The sequence below is a fragment of the Aspergillus mulundensis genome (genome assembly GCF_003369625.1).
Source record: "Aspergillus mulundensis strain DSM 5745 chromosome Unknown scaffold_6, whole genome shotgun sequence".
Taxonomy (NCBI): domain Eukaryota; kingdom Fungi; phylum Ascomycota; class Eurotiomycetes; order Eurotiales; family Aspergillaceae; genus Aspergillus; species Aspergillus mulundensis.
Window position 1 is genome coordinate 255,833 of NW_020797894.1, and position 12,969 is coordinate 268,801.

The window sequence follows — 12,969 nt, forward strand, 5'->3', positions numbered from 1 at the left end:
CTAGTGCAATGGCACCTCAGCAATGATAACGACCCAGACTACATATTAAGAACGCCCTGTATATAATCCTGTGAATTCATGCCGGCAAACTAAGCTTCCAACTCTAACGCTTGCAAGAGCGATCTCAGCCATTGCATGAATCGACAGCAATCAAGGCGCAATCGGGAACCTCATCCGAAGCGCCTCCCCATACCTGAAAAACACAACCGGAAGCGGCAGCATGGCCAGGGAAATGAAGGCCAACAAGGTGTTGCCCCAACCCAGCCCAAGCGCGCTGTACATTGACGGCCCAGCCAGAGGCAGCACCGCGCCCATGAGCGATCGCAGGACGGTATTCGCCGCCGCTGCCGACGCTGCCTGTGCGGTAAATGCCTCGACAAGATAGGCTTGGATAGCGGTCTATATGTAAGAGTTGTTAGTTCCCTTGGACAGTGAAAAGCAGCTGGCTGACAGAATACAATGCGCACGTACAAAAGAGGCCACCACGCCAACACCGATCCAGCCTGTCCCAATGATGGGCAGGATCCAATGCACTTTTTCGCCGGCGGTCCAGCCGTACCAGACCAGCCCGATCGGCAGGCACACACTCAGCGGGATCATGAGGGCCAGGCGGAACTCGGGCTTCCGTTCGCCCTTGGCTCGTCGGGCGGCCAGACGGTGTGAGATGGGGTCGGAGAAACGGCCTGTGACGAGGAGGCCGAGGGCAGAGCCTAGCCCTAGCCCGATGTAGGTGAGGCCGACTGTGCTTGCGGAGAAATGGTATTGGTCGCGGTAGACCTGCGACATGGTGGTGAAGAGGAGGTAGAGGAAGCCGTAGACCACGGCGACGTAGAGGGAGAGGAGGGAGACGATGGGAGAGAAGATCAGCAGTTTCAGCGGCAGGATGATGGATCTCGCGAAGAGAGCTGTTGGCGTCAACCCTGTGGAGAGGGCAGACTGGAAGTTGGGATTGCCTGTTTCTCGACGCAGGCGCTTTGCCCGCCGTGCGAGGAGGACCGGAGCGTAGGTTTCACGAAGGACGGCGAATGAGATGCATGTTACGACGCCTGCCTGGATGGTTGTCTTAGACTGCAGGGTCTGGATTTATCGTAGAGGGGGGGAGTATTTACTGCAATCGCAATCACCCAGAAGACCCAGCGCCACGACACGTCTTCGGCCAGGAAACCACCACAAACACTGGAATAAGAAATGATCAGGTCAGTGAGCGCAAAGGGAGATCGAATGACCACATACGGGCCAACAACGGGACCAACAACAGGGCCAACAGCCCAAACAGCAATTGCAAATCCGCGGCGATCGGGGGCGATGATATCGGCGATTGTTCCAGCTCCAAGGGCCAGGGGCGCGCTCCCGAATGACCCGGCCAGGAACCGAAATGCGACGAGGGAGGACAGACTGGGAGCCAGAGCACAGGCTACACTGAAGAGTGCAAAGCCGATGTTACAGGCGTGGTAGAGCGGCAGTCGCCCGTAGAGCTCGGAAAGGGGCGCCACGACCAGAGGGCCAAAGGCAAAGCCTAGAAGGTAGACCGAGACCACAAAGGACGACATGGGCTTGCTTGTCGAGTCGAACTGGGCCATGACCTGCGCAACCCCCGGTGCAAACATGGCCGACCCCAGCGGGCTTGACCTGTTGTCAGCAGCTATACTAGGGACCGTCACTCCGCAGGCCTTGACGTACGTGAGGAAGTTGAAGATCGACACGGTGCCAACCGTCATGATCTTCTTGCTCGTGCTCCAGTCCATTGGATTGGTCTCATCGCCGGCTTCATCCCAGTCAACGAGGTCGGGGGATCGCGTTTCGGGGCCATTCTTCAGAACTGAAGCCATAGTGTATGCGCCTCAATTCCAGATTCCCAGGTATGGATATGCGTGAGAGCACAGGGGTTTTATCTGTTGGATACCGAGGTAGTGATTCTGCAGGCTGCATAGGGCATGCATAAATCCCAGCAGAGACTCCGAATCCATGGGGAAGGTGGGCCTGCAGATCGTCTTTCCTGCTGCTGTCCGAACTACCGATCCAGTGCTGTTTATGACGGGTATGCACAAAAGATCGGTAGCAACCTCTGTATAAGGATCAGCCACGGCTCAGAAGTCATTCCTCGGCAAAGGGAACGGTCATACTACGACTACTAAACTTCTACTGCATCTTAGAGCTGCGTCTGATACTATCCAGATAGAATTCAACTATTACAATCTATCCTCCTGCTCTGTCCCTCCGCCATGTATCTCCTCTCCCACAACTTCATGCCCCGATAGCCCCCTTGAATCTCCCACTGGGATCAAACCGCGCCCGCAGACTCTGCAGCTTCTCGTAATGAGCCCCCCAGACCTGCGCCGCTTTGTCAGTAGCTGAACATCGGTGCACGGAAGTTGGTGTAGCCATACCTCTCTCCGATCATGATACTCCTCAAGCCCATTCGGCAGGACTTGGAATCTTGCATTATCCCCCAGGACCCGTGAGGGAGCCTCGATTGCCAGATCCCGAGCCAGCTTCTCCTTGTATGGCCCGGCGTCCGAGGGACACCCGGTGCCGAGAAGCAGAATATGCTTGAGCCCATCTTGTCGTGGCCACGCTGAGCTCGCGGCGCCACCAGCTTGATCGCGCTGTTTTTGCAAAGACGGACGTTTAGTATCTGAGACTTGCTGGAACTGCTGGATAACACCTACCGAGCTCAATAACTCGAAGATCAGATAGGTGCACTCGCCGAACGAGGGATCAACGTCCTTGATCTCTTCGAACCACTGGACCGCTTTGATCACCGTCTCTTGCGAGATGTCGCTTAGCATGAGCGGCTGCCAAAACTGCTTCATGGTGCCCTTGACGGTCCCCGCCTTGTCTGGCGCCGGGGTCATTAGTGGCTATTGCAGATGCTGGGACAATCGGGAGTTTCTTGCTTACTTTGTAGAGCAGCCACGCCAGCGAGCGTCTTGAGCTTTGTCTGATCAACCGCACCAGGGATATCCAACGCCCATGCGAAGCTTTCCCGCCCATGCTCTTCCCCGTTGGCGTCGAATGCATGGACCACTAACATATCCGAGTCGCTCCCGATCGATTCAAGCAGCCGCCCAGTTACCACGTACAGAAACATGGTGATTTTGGGGTCAACCGGTCCCGCAAGAAAGCTTTCAATGCCCTTTGCAACTTGTTCCAGCGCTTCACGGGGGAGGAGGATCGGACCAGCCCAGATGTCTTGTGGGTAGCGGAACACTCGGAGTTTGACCTGGACCAGCACTACACCGGGATGAGAACAACATTAGCGGTTTTACAGTGATGAGAAAGACTCGAACACCTACCACCAAAGCCACCGCCTCCACCCCGGAGTGCCCACAGCAACTCGGGCTCTGTGGACGCCCATACGACCGAGCCGTCGAACTTGACGACCTTTGCGTCGAGCATGTTCGCCGGGTCGGAGATGCACCCGTACTCGCTCGAAAGCCACGAGTACCCCCCGCTGAGGATGGTGCCGGCCACCCCAACACAGGGCGTGCGCGCCCCGACCACTACATGTGCAATCCAGTCAGCACTATACCACAACGTCGAACAGAGAGTCCGCCGCGGGGTAGGCTTGAAGGCTTAAACGCGGACATAGTCTTACCTCCGTATTCAGGCGCCACCTCCTCGAGCTTGCGGTAAACCTCGGACCATGCCTGTCCGGCACCAATGGTGATCGTTTCGGCCTGGGGGTCAAAGGAGAAGTCGTCAAAGGCGGAGGTGTTGACTAGGACGTCTCTGGCCGAGGCGGAGCTGAACCCCTGTCCGTAGATGGCAAAGTCCAGCTTCGTGGTGTACAGGTGGGCGATGACCTTGCTCAACGCCTCGATCGAGGCCGGTCTGATCACCAGGCCGGGATTCTCTTGCTTCTGGGCCGCCCATGTTTGCGCGCTTGGGCGGTACTCGGGAGAGTCGGGGGAGATGATGTCGTCGGGGCGCACGAGTGAGCGGAGGGTGGCGAAGGGGTCTGTATCTGGGGCTGACTCGGCCATGCTGGTTCACGTCCTCAAGACGGTAGACTGGGAGGGGACGGATTTGAATGAAGGTTATCACATTGGGCTGGCAGGGTTACTTGATCTTGGAACTGATGTCAAGAAAGGAGCAGTGGGGCAGCTGTTTGCCGTTTGCGTTCGGCAGTCCGAAGCCTGTTCCAAACCCATTAAATTCTGCTAATCTTTGATCAACTGTGCGGCAGACGCATGGAAATGTTGCTCTATACCTATATGGAATGTCAACCTTGTCAAGGTGACTGGTAGCACAATGTGCTGCGGTGGTCTCCTTATGCAGAAGAGCCATGTCCAGAAAAGGAAACTGCAGCATGTAAGGAATTATCTTATCAAAGCACGTGCAGTGGGACGCTTGTTCTAGTTTTCCGCCCGCTCCGGCTTCTCCACGTGTCGTCACCAGGACTTCAAGCTTGGTCACCACAGCATGGCATCTGCTGCCGAACCTCTCCCAGCTGTATGACAGCCCTCGCCTGATTCATCCGGACTGAGGCTGATATAGATTCCAATCCAGTGCGATCTATGCCATTCCAGAAAGGTTCTCGATCAAAGGACTTTCAGCCATACCGTGTACACTGACACTGTATCCGTAGGTCAAGTGTGATAGGCGAGCTCCCTGCGCCAACTGTGCCGATGCTGGTGCCGAGTGCCGCCGCTTGCGCCGCCCACGCTCGTTGAGGAAGAGATCATTTCACAGGTCTGTCAACCCGAGAATAATGGAAACTCCGTCTTGACTCTGCGTCTAGCTTTCTAGGGCCGCAGGAGAGCATAGTAGACTTTGAGGGGAACTTGTCCGGTGCCCAAAGGTATGTACGAATGACAATAACCATCGGATTCTAACCCAGCCGGCGCCAGATGCTCCCCGGGCACTGCATCTTCTGCGAGAGATAATAGTCCTAGACCGCTCGGGAATCATGCTTCCAACGCAGAAGGGAGATCTCCCAGCCCTGCTGCTCCCTCGACCCCAAGCGATGACGGCTCAGACTACCTTGCGATCCAGGCGCGAAAGGTGATCCAAATAGATCTTCACAACCCTCGTTCTGTTAGCCGCGAACGACAGGCGTTGCTCAAGTCGGCGCTCCAGCTGGTGGGCAGCATTGCCGACAGTGAGCCTCGTCATGGCTTTCCTGGAGTCGAGGGAGAGTTCAGGCCATCCGGTTCGCCCTGGCCAGTCCTACAGGCGCCGCCTCGCGAGCTGCTATTCATGCTTCTCCCTGGTAATCATACCGGTCTACCGACGCTGAGACGCAGCTGACGGAGTGCAGGCCCGCCAGAGTCTATGCGCATTCAGTGGCCCGATCACATATCCGACCGGACGTACGCGAGAATGGCGGCGGATTTGCTCCGAGATCAAGCTGATCGCGCCAACCAGAAGTTTCATCAGTTCTGTGTCTGCATCTATGTAAAGGCGATTTTCCATCTTTATCAGATTGCACGCACGGTGGACGAAGGCCTTCTGAGAGGGGAGATGTCAAAGTCTAGAGCCGCCTACATTGCAGCGGCGATGCGCAGCATTGAGTGTTTCAACATATGCAGCCCGCCGGATCTTTCATCCATACAGTGTCTGATTTCAAGTGTAAGTCTCCCATGAGAAGCCAAAGCGACTGGATTCATTGACTACGTCGCGCTCCTCCAGGCGTTGCTCATGCAGCACTTGGGAAGATTCAATCAATGTTGGCTCTTCGTCTCATACGCTGCTCGGCAGATCACTGCTCTTAACTACCACAAGATCCATAGACTACAGGCCAGCTCTGATTCAAAGCAGGAAATCCACAGCGCTGTTTACTGGTGCTATTATCTAGACCGGACTTTGAGTTCTCTTCTATGTCGACCTCCTTCGCTGCCAGACTTCGGAGCTTCCCCTACGGATCTTATAGTCCTGGAGCCTTCATCGCCTTACAATGGTCTCTTACGTGTTCTGCTCGATCTCGCACAGGTCCAGAGCAAGCTGCATTCCTTGTCATGTAGTTGCAGAACTGAATCTCCTGGTCAGGCTCGCGAGATATGCCGAGAGCTCGAATCGACAATGCGTACGGCCATCCTCCCACTTCTGCAGTCGGTACGTTGCTGAGCCCCAGGCCTACTGCAACTCATGCCCTAAACAGGCCTTACGTAGAACCGCGACCTGCACCCCAAGATGGTCCAGTACGACTGGGTCTGCGTCGACTTCTGCTACCACGCCATCTTCGTCGAGATCCACCGCACCCGCCTGAAGAGCGATTTCAGCCCAGCCATCCATCAGGAGTGTCTTCTGTTCGCTCGCAAGTCGCTCCGCGCCTTCCACTTCCTTCAGCAGCATTCTGCCGCAATGCCCGGCTTCGACGACCCGTATCCGTCCTTTCTGACCTGGTGCAGTGATCCTGCCCTCCATCCCCGCGGCTCCGACTGATCTTGATTCTTCCACAGGACGCTGTTGCTCTACCCCCTCAGCGCCTTCTTCGTTGTCTTCTGCAACATCATTGCAACGGTGGATCAGGACGACTACAAACTCATGGCGCAGATTATTCAGCGCTTGGAACCGTTCAGCCAGGATCCGCATCTGTGCAAACTGTTGAATCTGCTACAACGGCTCCAGCGTCTTTGCCAGCCCTTGTTTCAACAACACCTCCCCAGCGCTGTCTCCGACGATGTTCCCACCTACAGCGACGCACCGGCCACCGAGATTGCGTCGATTGATCCTGCCATCAACCCGGCTACTACCGGCGCCCTGCCCTCGATGGTCGGATTCGGAGATAACATGGGGCTTGCCCAGGACACCGCGGTCGACAATTCGGCAGACTGGCTCATGTGGCAGCTCTTCAATAGCCAGGTTCCAGCCGGGTGGTTCAGTCAAGAGGCTGGCTCTTTTGATGTATGAAAGAAAAAATAAGAGACTATAGGCGGCGGATTAGAAAATTCTCGATGTGCCTAAGATTCCCGTAGCGACCGTTGATGGACTCCAGGGCTCGGAACAGAATTGCCCTTTCTGGTCGGACTCCCGACCCAACCCTAAGTCCTGACTCTCCTCATCCATTTAAATCGCCCCCGCAACCCAGTTTCTCTACTGCCCTAACTAACTCACCCAATCTCTGTAAGTAAGGGTATTCTCCAACCCCCTTTCTCACCTCAGCACCTGACATCCAAAACTCAAGCACAACGCCCAAACCAGCCCACCATGCACACCGACCACGACGCCGGCTTCACCGTCCAGTGCTCCGCCCTGCCCTGGCTCCCGCTCGCCCCCGGCGTGACCATCAAAGTCGTCAAGCTGGTCCCCGAATCCGGCGAATACACAATCATGGTGCACGCCGAGCCGGGCGCTGTCCTCCCGCGCCACCGCCACGTCGACAGCGCCGAGATCTACGTGCTGAAGGGGAGCGGCGCCCATCCGCAGACAGGGGCGTTCGTGGAGGGCGACTACGTCTCCGAAAGTAAGGGCGCGGTGCACGACCCGCTGCCTTTCGACTGTGAGACCGAACTGTTGATGCTGGCCCGCGGGCCCTCGGTGTTCTTGGCGGACGATGGGTCGGACCTGTATACTATGGATGTGGAGATGTTGCAGGGGATGGTCAGGAGGGCGGGGGGCGCTTAGGGCTAGGGAATGTATTCATTCATGGATGGGGATCAACAGAGCTTTTGATCTTACTTGCTTTCGCGCATGATCCATGCCCCGGGGTGGGTTGGTAGTATCCATATTCCCGCAAGTTGAATGAGTTGGACTGGATCGACCCCTTGACCTTTGACCATGTAGGGGTAGAGCCTCCGGAACTCCTTTGCTCCCTGGCTAAGTGCTGCTGAATGCAGACGCCCAGAAGTTGCACAGGCTCCTTGAGGAACGGATAGAACATCCATCCATGCCCGAGGCAGCCACCAACGCAGGCAATGAGCTTCATGTACCTGCTGCCTGGCCTCCTCGCCACTGACAGACTGGAAGGTCCGCATTATGGTCGGAAATGTATAAGGCCCAGCCCCAGATCATCGCACATGATGTGTGTCCAAACTGTCAACAAAAGCTTTCAAGGCTTCGTGACAATGACTGGTTGACTTGTAACATTCCATGCGCGTCTTTTTTAAATCTATGTCCGGAGACGCGCGCTAGGTCCTATTGTTATTGTTTCCAGCATACGGGACATTAATGGTGAGGGCTTCAAGTGTCACGTACCGCAGTCGTCACAGCAGCCGGCAATCAGGTCGCGTTTGATGGCGTCAGACGGACTTCCATTATAGGGTAAAGTTCATCAAATGAAGCCTCTGTAGTTCACTACCGTAGTTCATAGTACCGCAGCACACACGGCCACCCTCCCATCCAGTATACCATGAATCCCAACATTTGGAAAGCCTTGAAGCAAACCCAAGAATGCCATTCTTGTTTGTTGAGATCACCAGCTGATCCTTCGAAGCCAACTCTGAAGGTGTGGGTTCCTGCAGCGGTAAATATAGTGCAAGTTGGTGTATTCACCATTGGAGGTTTTGTTGGCGATGTCTCGGCTGATAAAACCTTGCCTCTAATGTGTGCATTTGTTACGAATATGCCCGACAGTAAAGGCTCGAAGGGTAGAGGATTGAGTGTAGGAGCCATTGAATTAGCATGTTATGCAAGAAATAATGGTAAAGACAACAGGTCAAAAAAATAGATCAAGGCTAGTCTGAGCCTATCATAGTATTGAGAGACGAGCAATGCTGGGCGAAGCTTCTGTTGTAGAATTGTCTGAAGATTCATGTACTCGTTGCTATGTCCTGGGTTACGACAAGATGAGTATAGGGTACATGTACTGTGAATATAGGTACGGAGTAGCCTCACACAACATAAGGTTTTTTTATCCCACTTTACTTACTCGCTTATTCCTGTTCTTCTCATGCCATGGCAGCGTAGCCCTATATATGGTTGGACGAGTTTCTGCTGACGCAAAGGGTTCAGCGGTTGAGAAGCCCTGGGGCGTGCGGTACAGCCAGCTCCCTTGTTATCAGTTTATCTTAGTTGAGATGAGAGAAAGCGTTACTAGTTCATATGCGTGAGGTCGATATGAATCTATAATATTGCGTGATATCCGACCAGCGTTTGGCTCTAGCCACCGAGACCTTCCCCCTCACAAGGGTTGTATATACTATACACATTGATCGCTAACCAAGAGAGAGTTAAGCCTGCCATATCTTGTACCTATAGTATCGTAGGCTACGTACGTGTGGCCGATACAGCTTCAACCACTTAAAGACTGTTAAATCCCTTGACTTCCCGCATATAATGGATACTAAAGTACTAAAAAGCAGTGCGCTGTTCCGATTACAGGTAGATCTCAACAGAAACTTCCAGTTTGCTGAGCTTGGACCAATAAAAGATCCACGTCTGTGGTTCCTGATCCAATGCCACGGTCAGGATATGCCACTTCTCGACTTGCTTCTATATCTATCCCCTTACCGGTATCTGTCAATAGCTAACTCCAAGATCCTGAAATCCGTACACTCAAATAAGGAACAACCCTAACCTCCCCAACCAACCCATTATCCTGGATATCCGGCACCGGCAATCCCTTGGTAAGTAACCCCGGCAGACGCCCCTGGTCCCGTATATCCGGCAGGATACTGCGAATATAGTTCCACATGGTCGTCGGCACGACCGCAAGGACTTCGTTTGTGCCGTTACTTATGTAGAGAGATATATCTGCTTTGGGGTCCGTGTAATCTAGCGCCGGTACTCTGTGCCCGTTGATATACACCTGTATTGCGTGTAGGATGCGCGGGAAATAGATGTATGCGCCGTCTGCTTTTAGTTCGGCTGGTGGCCACTGGAAGGTTGTAGTATAATAGCCCAGTCCGGATACATTCCTGAGAACTGGGATCTCGGTCCATGAGACAAGGGTCGGAAGTTGGTGGGTTGTGTTGTACTTGCGCGCGATTGTTGATGCGTCGCTGAGGTTCGTTGGGGCTTCCCAGTGCTCAGCGGTTAGGGTCCAGTTGGTTAGATTGAATGGGCGAGGAATCTGTTTATACTGAGGCAGCTTAATGGTTCTGTTGTTTGAAAGCCGGATTGGCTCCAACAATCCAGTGCCGGCAGACCCCTGGTTGGCGACATGGGCAACCCAGCTGTCTCGCTCGTCGAAGCTTGTGCCAATCACTGAAGAAGGGGTATCGATGGCATGTATATTGGGTACTTCGCCTTTAGTCAACGAATGGTGAGAGAATGCAACGATCATTGTCTGGTTGCCTTGCAGCGATACGGGCATGGTCAAGCCCTGGTCTGTCACACTGTACGTGAAAACAGGCGAGACAGCACCCGTCCATGCATTGAGGTAGAAAGGAATCTTCTTGCTGGCTGGCCCAGTCACAGTAATGTATCCAGAAGAAGCGTTTGTGTCGCAGAAGATCAAGGCGTAGTCGACTCCGCTCGAGGCGTCCTCTCTCCAGGTCGTCCACCATTTCCCGTTGGTTTGGACTTTAATATTGGGCGCGAGTCCAAGGGATGCTAGCTTTTTGGCGGCGCTCCCAGTATCAACAAGGTACACATTCTCAGATGAGGATGCCAGATCTGTGAGCGCTGTCTGGATGAGCGCGGTTTCAGTTCCGTTACCTCTCGCAGAGTCATAGATGCCTGGCAAGCCTCCAGTAAATAAGACTGGGAGTCCATGGTTTGCATATTCCTGGATTCTTTGCACCCCGGATAACGTCATATTGCTGGTGCTTGTCACGATGAGGGCTTTGAACCGCGGCCCATCTGGGCCCAGGACACCGTTCTTCACTGTAGCTTCTGGGAGGGCAAAGTTGTCTGGGGAAAGGTATGTCCACGACCATCCTGGTATCAATCAGCTTTTGGATATGCCTTAAACAGAGGCGGGAATGTATACCTTCATTAACCAAGTCATCCCCTTTGTATATTGGAGGGAAGTTGACCGAATCCGTGGCGGACACTTTATTATAAACAGCCACATCCACCCTCGGAACACCCCGTCTCTGAGTCCATTGAACCCTCGCAAAGAAGTTCAGCACGTCCTCCAACCCATGATTCCACGAGGGTTGCTTATCCGAATAAAGCTCCGAGGTCGTATACGAGAACGCCGTATATCCCGGCCAGGTGGTCTCCCAGTAATCTCCACTATAGCTCTGCCCATGGAGAACCAACTGATTGACACCCCCAACAACAGCACGAGCAACCGAAAACAGCAGTTGCGGGAATGAATACCCATACGCAGCCGTCGTCGCACCCATCTCGTTCGAAACCACGTCCTTTCCCGCCAGCAACGCCGGGCCTGAAAACTGGCGGTATGCGTCGACGCTGTCGGCGAACTGGAGACTTTCGCACTCGGGTGCGTCGACGTAGGGGATGTTTACTTCCATGTCCATGGGGAGGTTGTAGGAGACTTGTGCTGAGAATTCGAGACCGAGCTCATTATGGGCCCAGTTGGTGAGGGTTTGCAGATACTCCCTGTAGCAGTCTTCCAGGACGCTGCGGAAGTCGTTGATGTAACTGGCTCCGGCATCGGGTGTATTCAGGATGCTTTGGATTGCTCCGGGTCGGAATTGCTGGATGTTGACGTTGTTGTTTGGCCAGAGGGTGCCGAAGTTCAGTACAGGGAGGTATCGGTGAAGGCTGTAGCCGAGCTTGTCTTCGAACTTCTTGGGCAGGGATGGCGTCCAGGATGTGTTGGAGGTTAGTTCCATGCTGTCTTCCCATGCTATAGAGGCGTCAGTAGCTGCTAGGTCTTGACGCAGGGCAAATGGGACGCATACCGTAGTGCCCTACTTCCTTCACCAGCTCTTTAATCCCATCGATGAGAATATGCTCCTCCCAGAAATGAATGACCGTCTGGGCACCTCGCGCACTATAATGATCCACAGCATACGATCCATTATCCCAGATTGTCGCGGTGGCATTATTTTCGAAAACCAAGTTCTTGTGCAAGGTTCGTTTCTGATAGTAGGCGAACACCCGGTGCCCAACGGCATCTGTGTAAGTAGGGAATGTTACTGAAAGCTGTCCATCTCTAGAGACTTGGTTGGTAATGTCGGTCAGGCTCTCGTGGTCAAGTACAACTCTGAGATAGCCATCCTGGCCGCTAAGGAAAGGCGAGTTGATCTCTGGTAGAGAAACGTTCGTCTGTGAGAGGACGCGCGCTGATACACATGCGATTAGTTCTCCATCTCCCCAGCCAGGAATTTGGCCCTGGAATGTTCCATTCGTATCAATTTCGATGGAGTATGGGACCTGAGTATCAAAAAAATTAGTTCGTAGACCTCATTTGCGATCTGCTACCTACCAAATCCCACTGCAATCCGTCATCATCAACAGAAGCAGGAACGCCCTGCCCCTGATTCGGGCCAAGAGCAAAATCCATCAGCAAGCCTGCATCCTTGTGCGCCTGCAACGCAGTCCGAAACACCTCACGAAAAGCCGGTGTCCCAAACCCATTGGTAACCCAGTCGGCTTGGGGTGCCGGGCCGTCAAGCTCACCACCGTAGTTGTAGAAGGGCACGAATTCGACGCCTCCGGCACCGCGCGCCCCGCTTTCTTTGATGTTGGCGGCTACGGTCTCCTTGTCGACACCTGCGTCTGGGAGCCAGTAGCGGAAGCGGGGGCGGGTATGAACGGAGGGGGTTTCGAATGTCCCTAGAAGCGGGGAGGACTGCGAAGGGACAGGGAATGCTAGCCCTAATACGACTAGGGTGTGGAGCAGCAGCAAAAGCATTAATCGCACCATTGTTGATTTGCTTTTGCATGGAAGGGGGAGTCAAAGAAGGCGCCCGTGGACATCTCATTAGGTCACCGGGGCAATGCTCCATCATATGTACTGTAGTCTCCTTGATACCTCCGCATTGCCGCATGGCGTCTCGGGGTATCATTGCCCGGAACTCGGTATAACATTAGCAGATAATGACTTCAATTCCGAACTTGTAGATCCGGGGTATACCCGAACGTGGGGACAGTTGGGTCTCACTACACCGGCACTGCGGTCCACATCGGGTCAAGTAGGTACTATGGTAGGTAGCACGGCAGAGAGCA

At 54.1% G+C, this 12,969-nt stretch overlaps 5 protein-coding genes across 5 annotated transcripts; 2 read left to right on the plus strand and 3 right to left on the minus strand.

Moving 5' to 3' along the window:
• Window positions 1–150: 150 nt before the first annotated feature.
• DSM5745_06303 (MFS transporter) lies at window positions 151–1,829 on the minus strand (the record flags this gene model as incomplete). Its single annotated transcript, XM_026748319.1, has 4 exons — window positions 151–399; window positions 472–1,050; window positions 1,110–1,176; window positions 1,234–1,829. 4 exons carry the CDS (start codon window positions 1,827–1,829, stop codon window positions 151–153), a joined length of 1,491 nt encoding a protein of 496 aa, XP_026602623.1.
• A 415-nt stretch (window positions 1,830–2,244) lies between these two features.
• Window positions 2,245–3,986, minus strand: DSM5745_06304 (FAD-binding oxidoreductase; the record flags this gene model as incomplete). Its single annotated transcript, XM_026748320.1, has 5 exons — window positions 2,245–2,331; window positions 2,388–2,839; window positions 2,902–3,234; window positions 3,297–3,503; window positions 3,599–3,986. The coding sequence occupies 5 exons, from the start codon at window positions 3,984–3,986 to the stop codon at window positions 2,245–2,247; spliced, it is 1,467 nt and encodes a 488-aa protein (XP_026602624.1).
• A 439-nt stretch (window positions 3,987–4,425) lies between these two features.
• DSM5745_06305 (uncharacterized protein) lies at window positions 4,426–6,855 on the plus strand (the record flags this gene model as incomplete). The annotated part of the gene is made up of 8 exons (XM_026748321.1): window positions 4,426–4,455; window positions 4,592–4,695; window positions 4,745–4,804; window positions 4,854–5,215; window positions 5,264–5,574; window positions 5,635–6,057; window positions 6,115–6,326; window positions 6,405–6,855. The coding sequence occupies 8 exons, from the start codon at window positions 4,426–4,428 to the stop codon at window positions 6,853–6,855; spliced, it is 1,953 nt and encodes a 650-aa protein (XP_026602625.1).
• A 297-nt stretch (window positions 6,856–7,152) lies between these two features.
• Window positions 7,153–7,569, plus strand: DSM5745_06306 (uncharacterized protein; the record flags this gene model as incomplete). The annotated part of the gene is made up of 1 exon (XM_026748322.1): window positions 7,153–7,569. The coding sequence occupies one exon, from the start codon at window positions 7,153–7,155 to the stop codon at window positions 7,567–7,569; it is 417 nt and encodes a 138-aa protein (XP_026602626.1).
• Window positions 7,570–9,409: 1,840 nt separating this feature from the next.
• Window positions 9,410–12,667, minus strand: DSM5745_06307 (uncharacterized protein; the record flags this gene model as incomplete). The annotated part of the gene is made up of 4 exons (XM_026748323.1): window positions 9,410–10,764; window positions 10,817–11,644; window positions 11,700–12,174; window positions 12,227–12,667. The coding sequence occupies 4 exons, from the start codon at window positions 12,665–12,667 to the stop codon at window positions 9,410–9,412; spliced, it is 3,099 nt and encodes a 1,032-aa protein (XP_026602627.1).
• Between the last annotated feature and the right edge of the window lie 302 nt (window positions 12,668–12,969).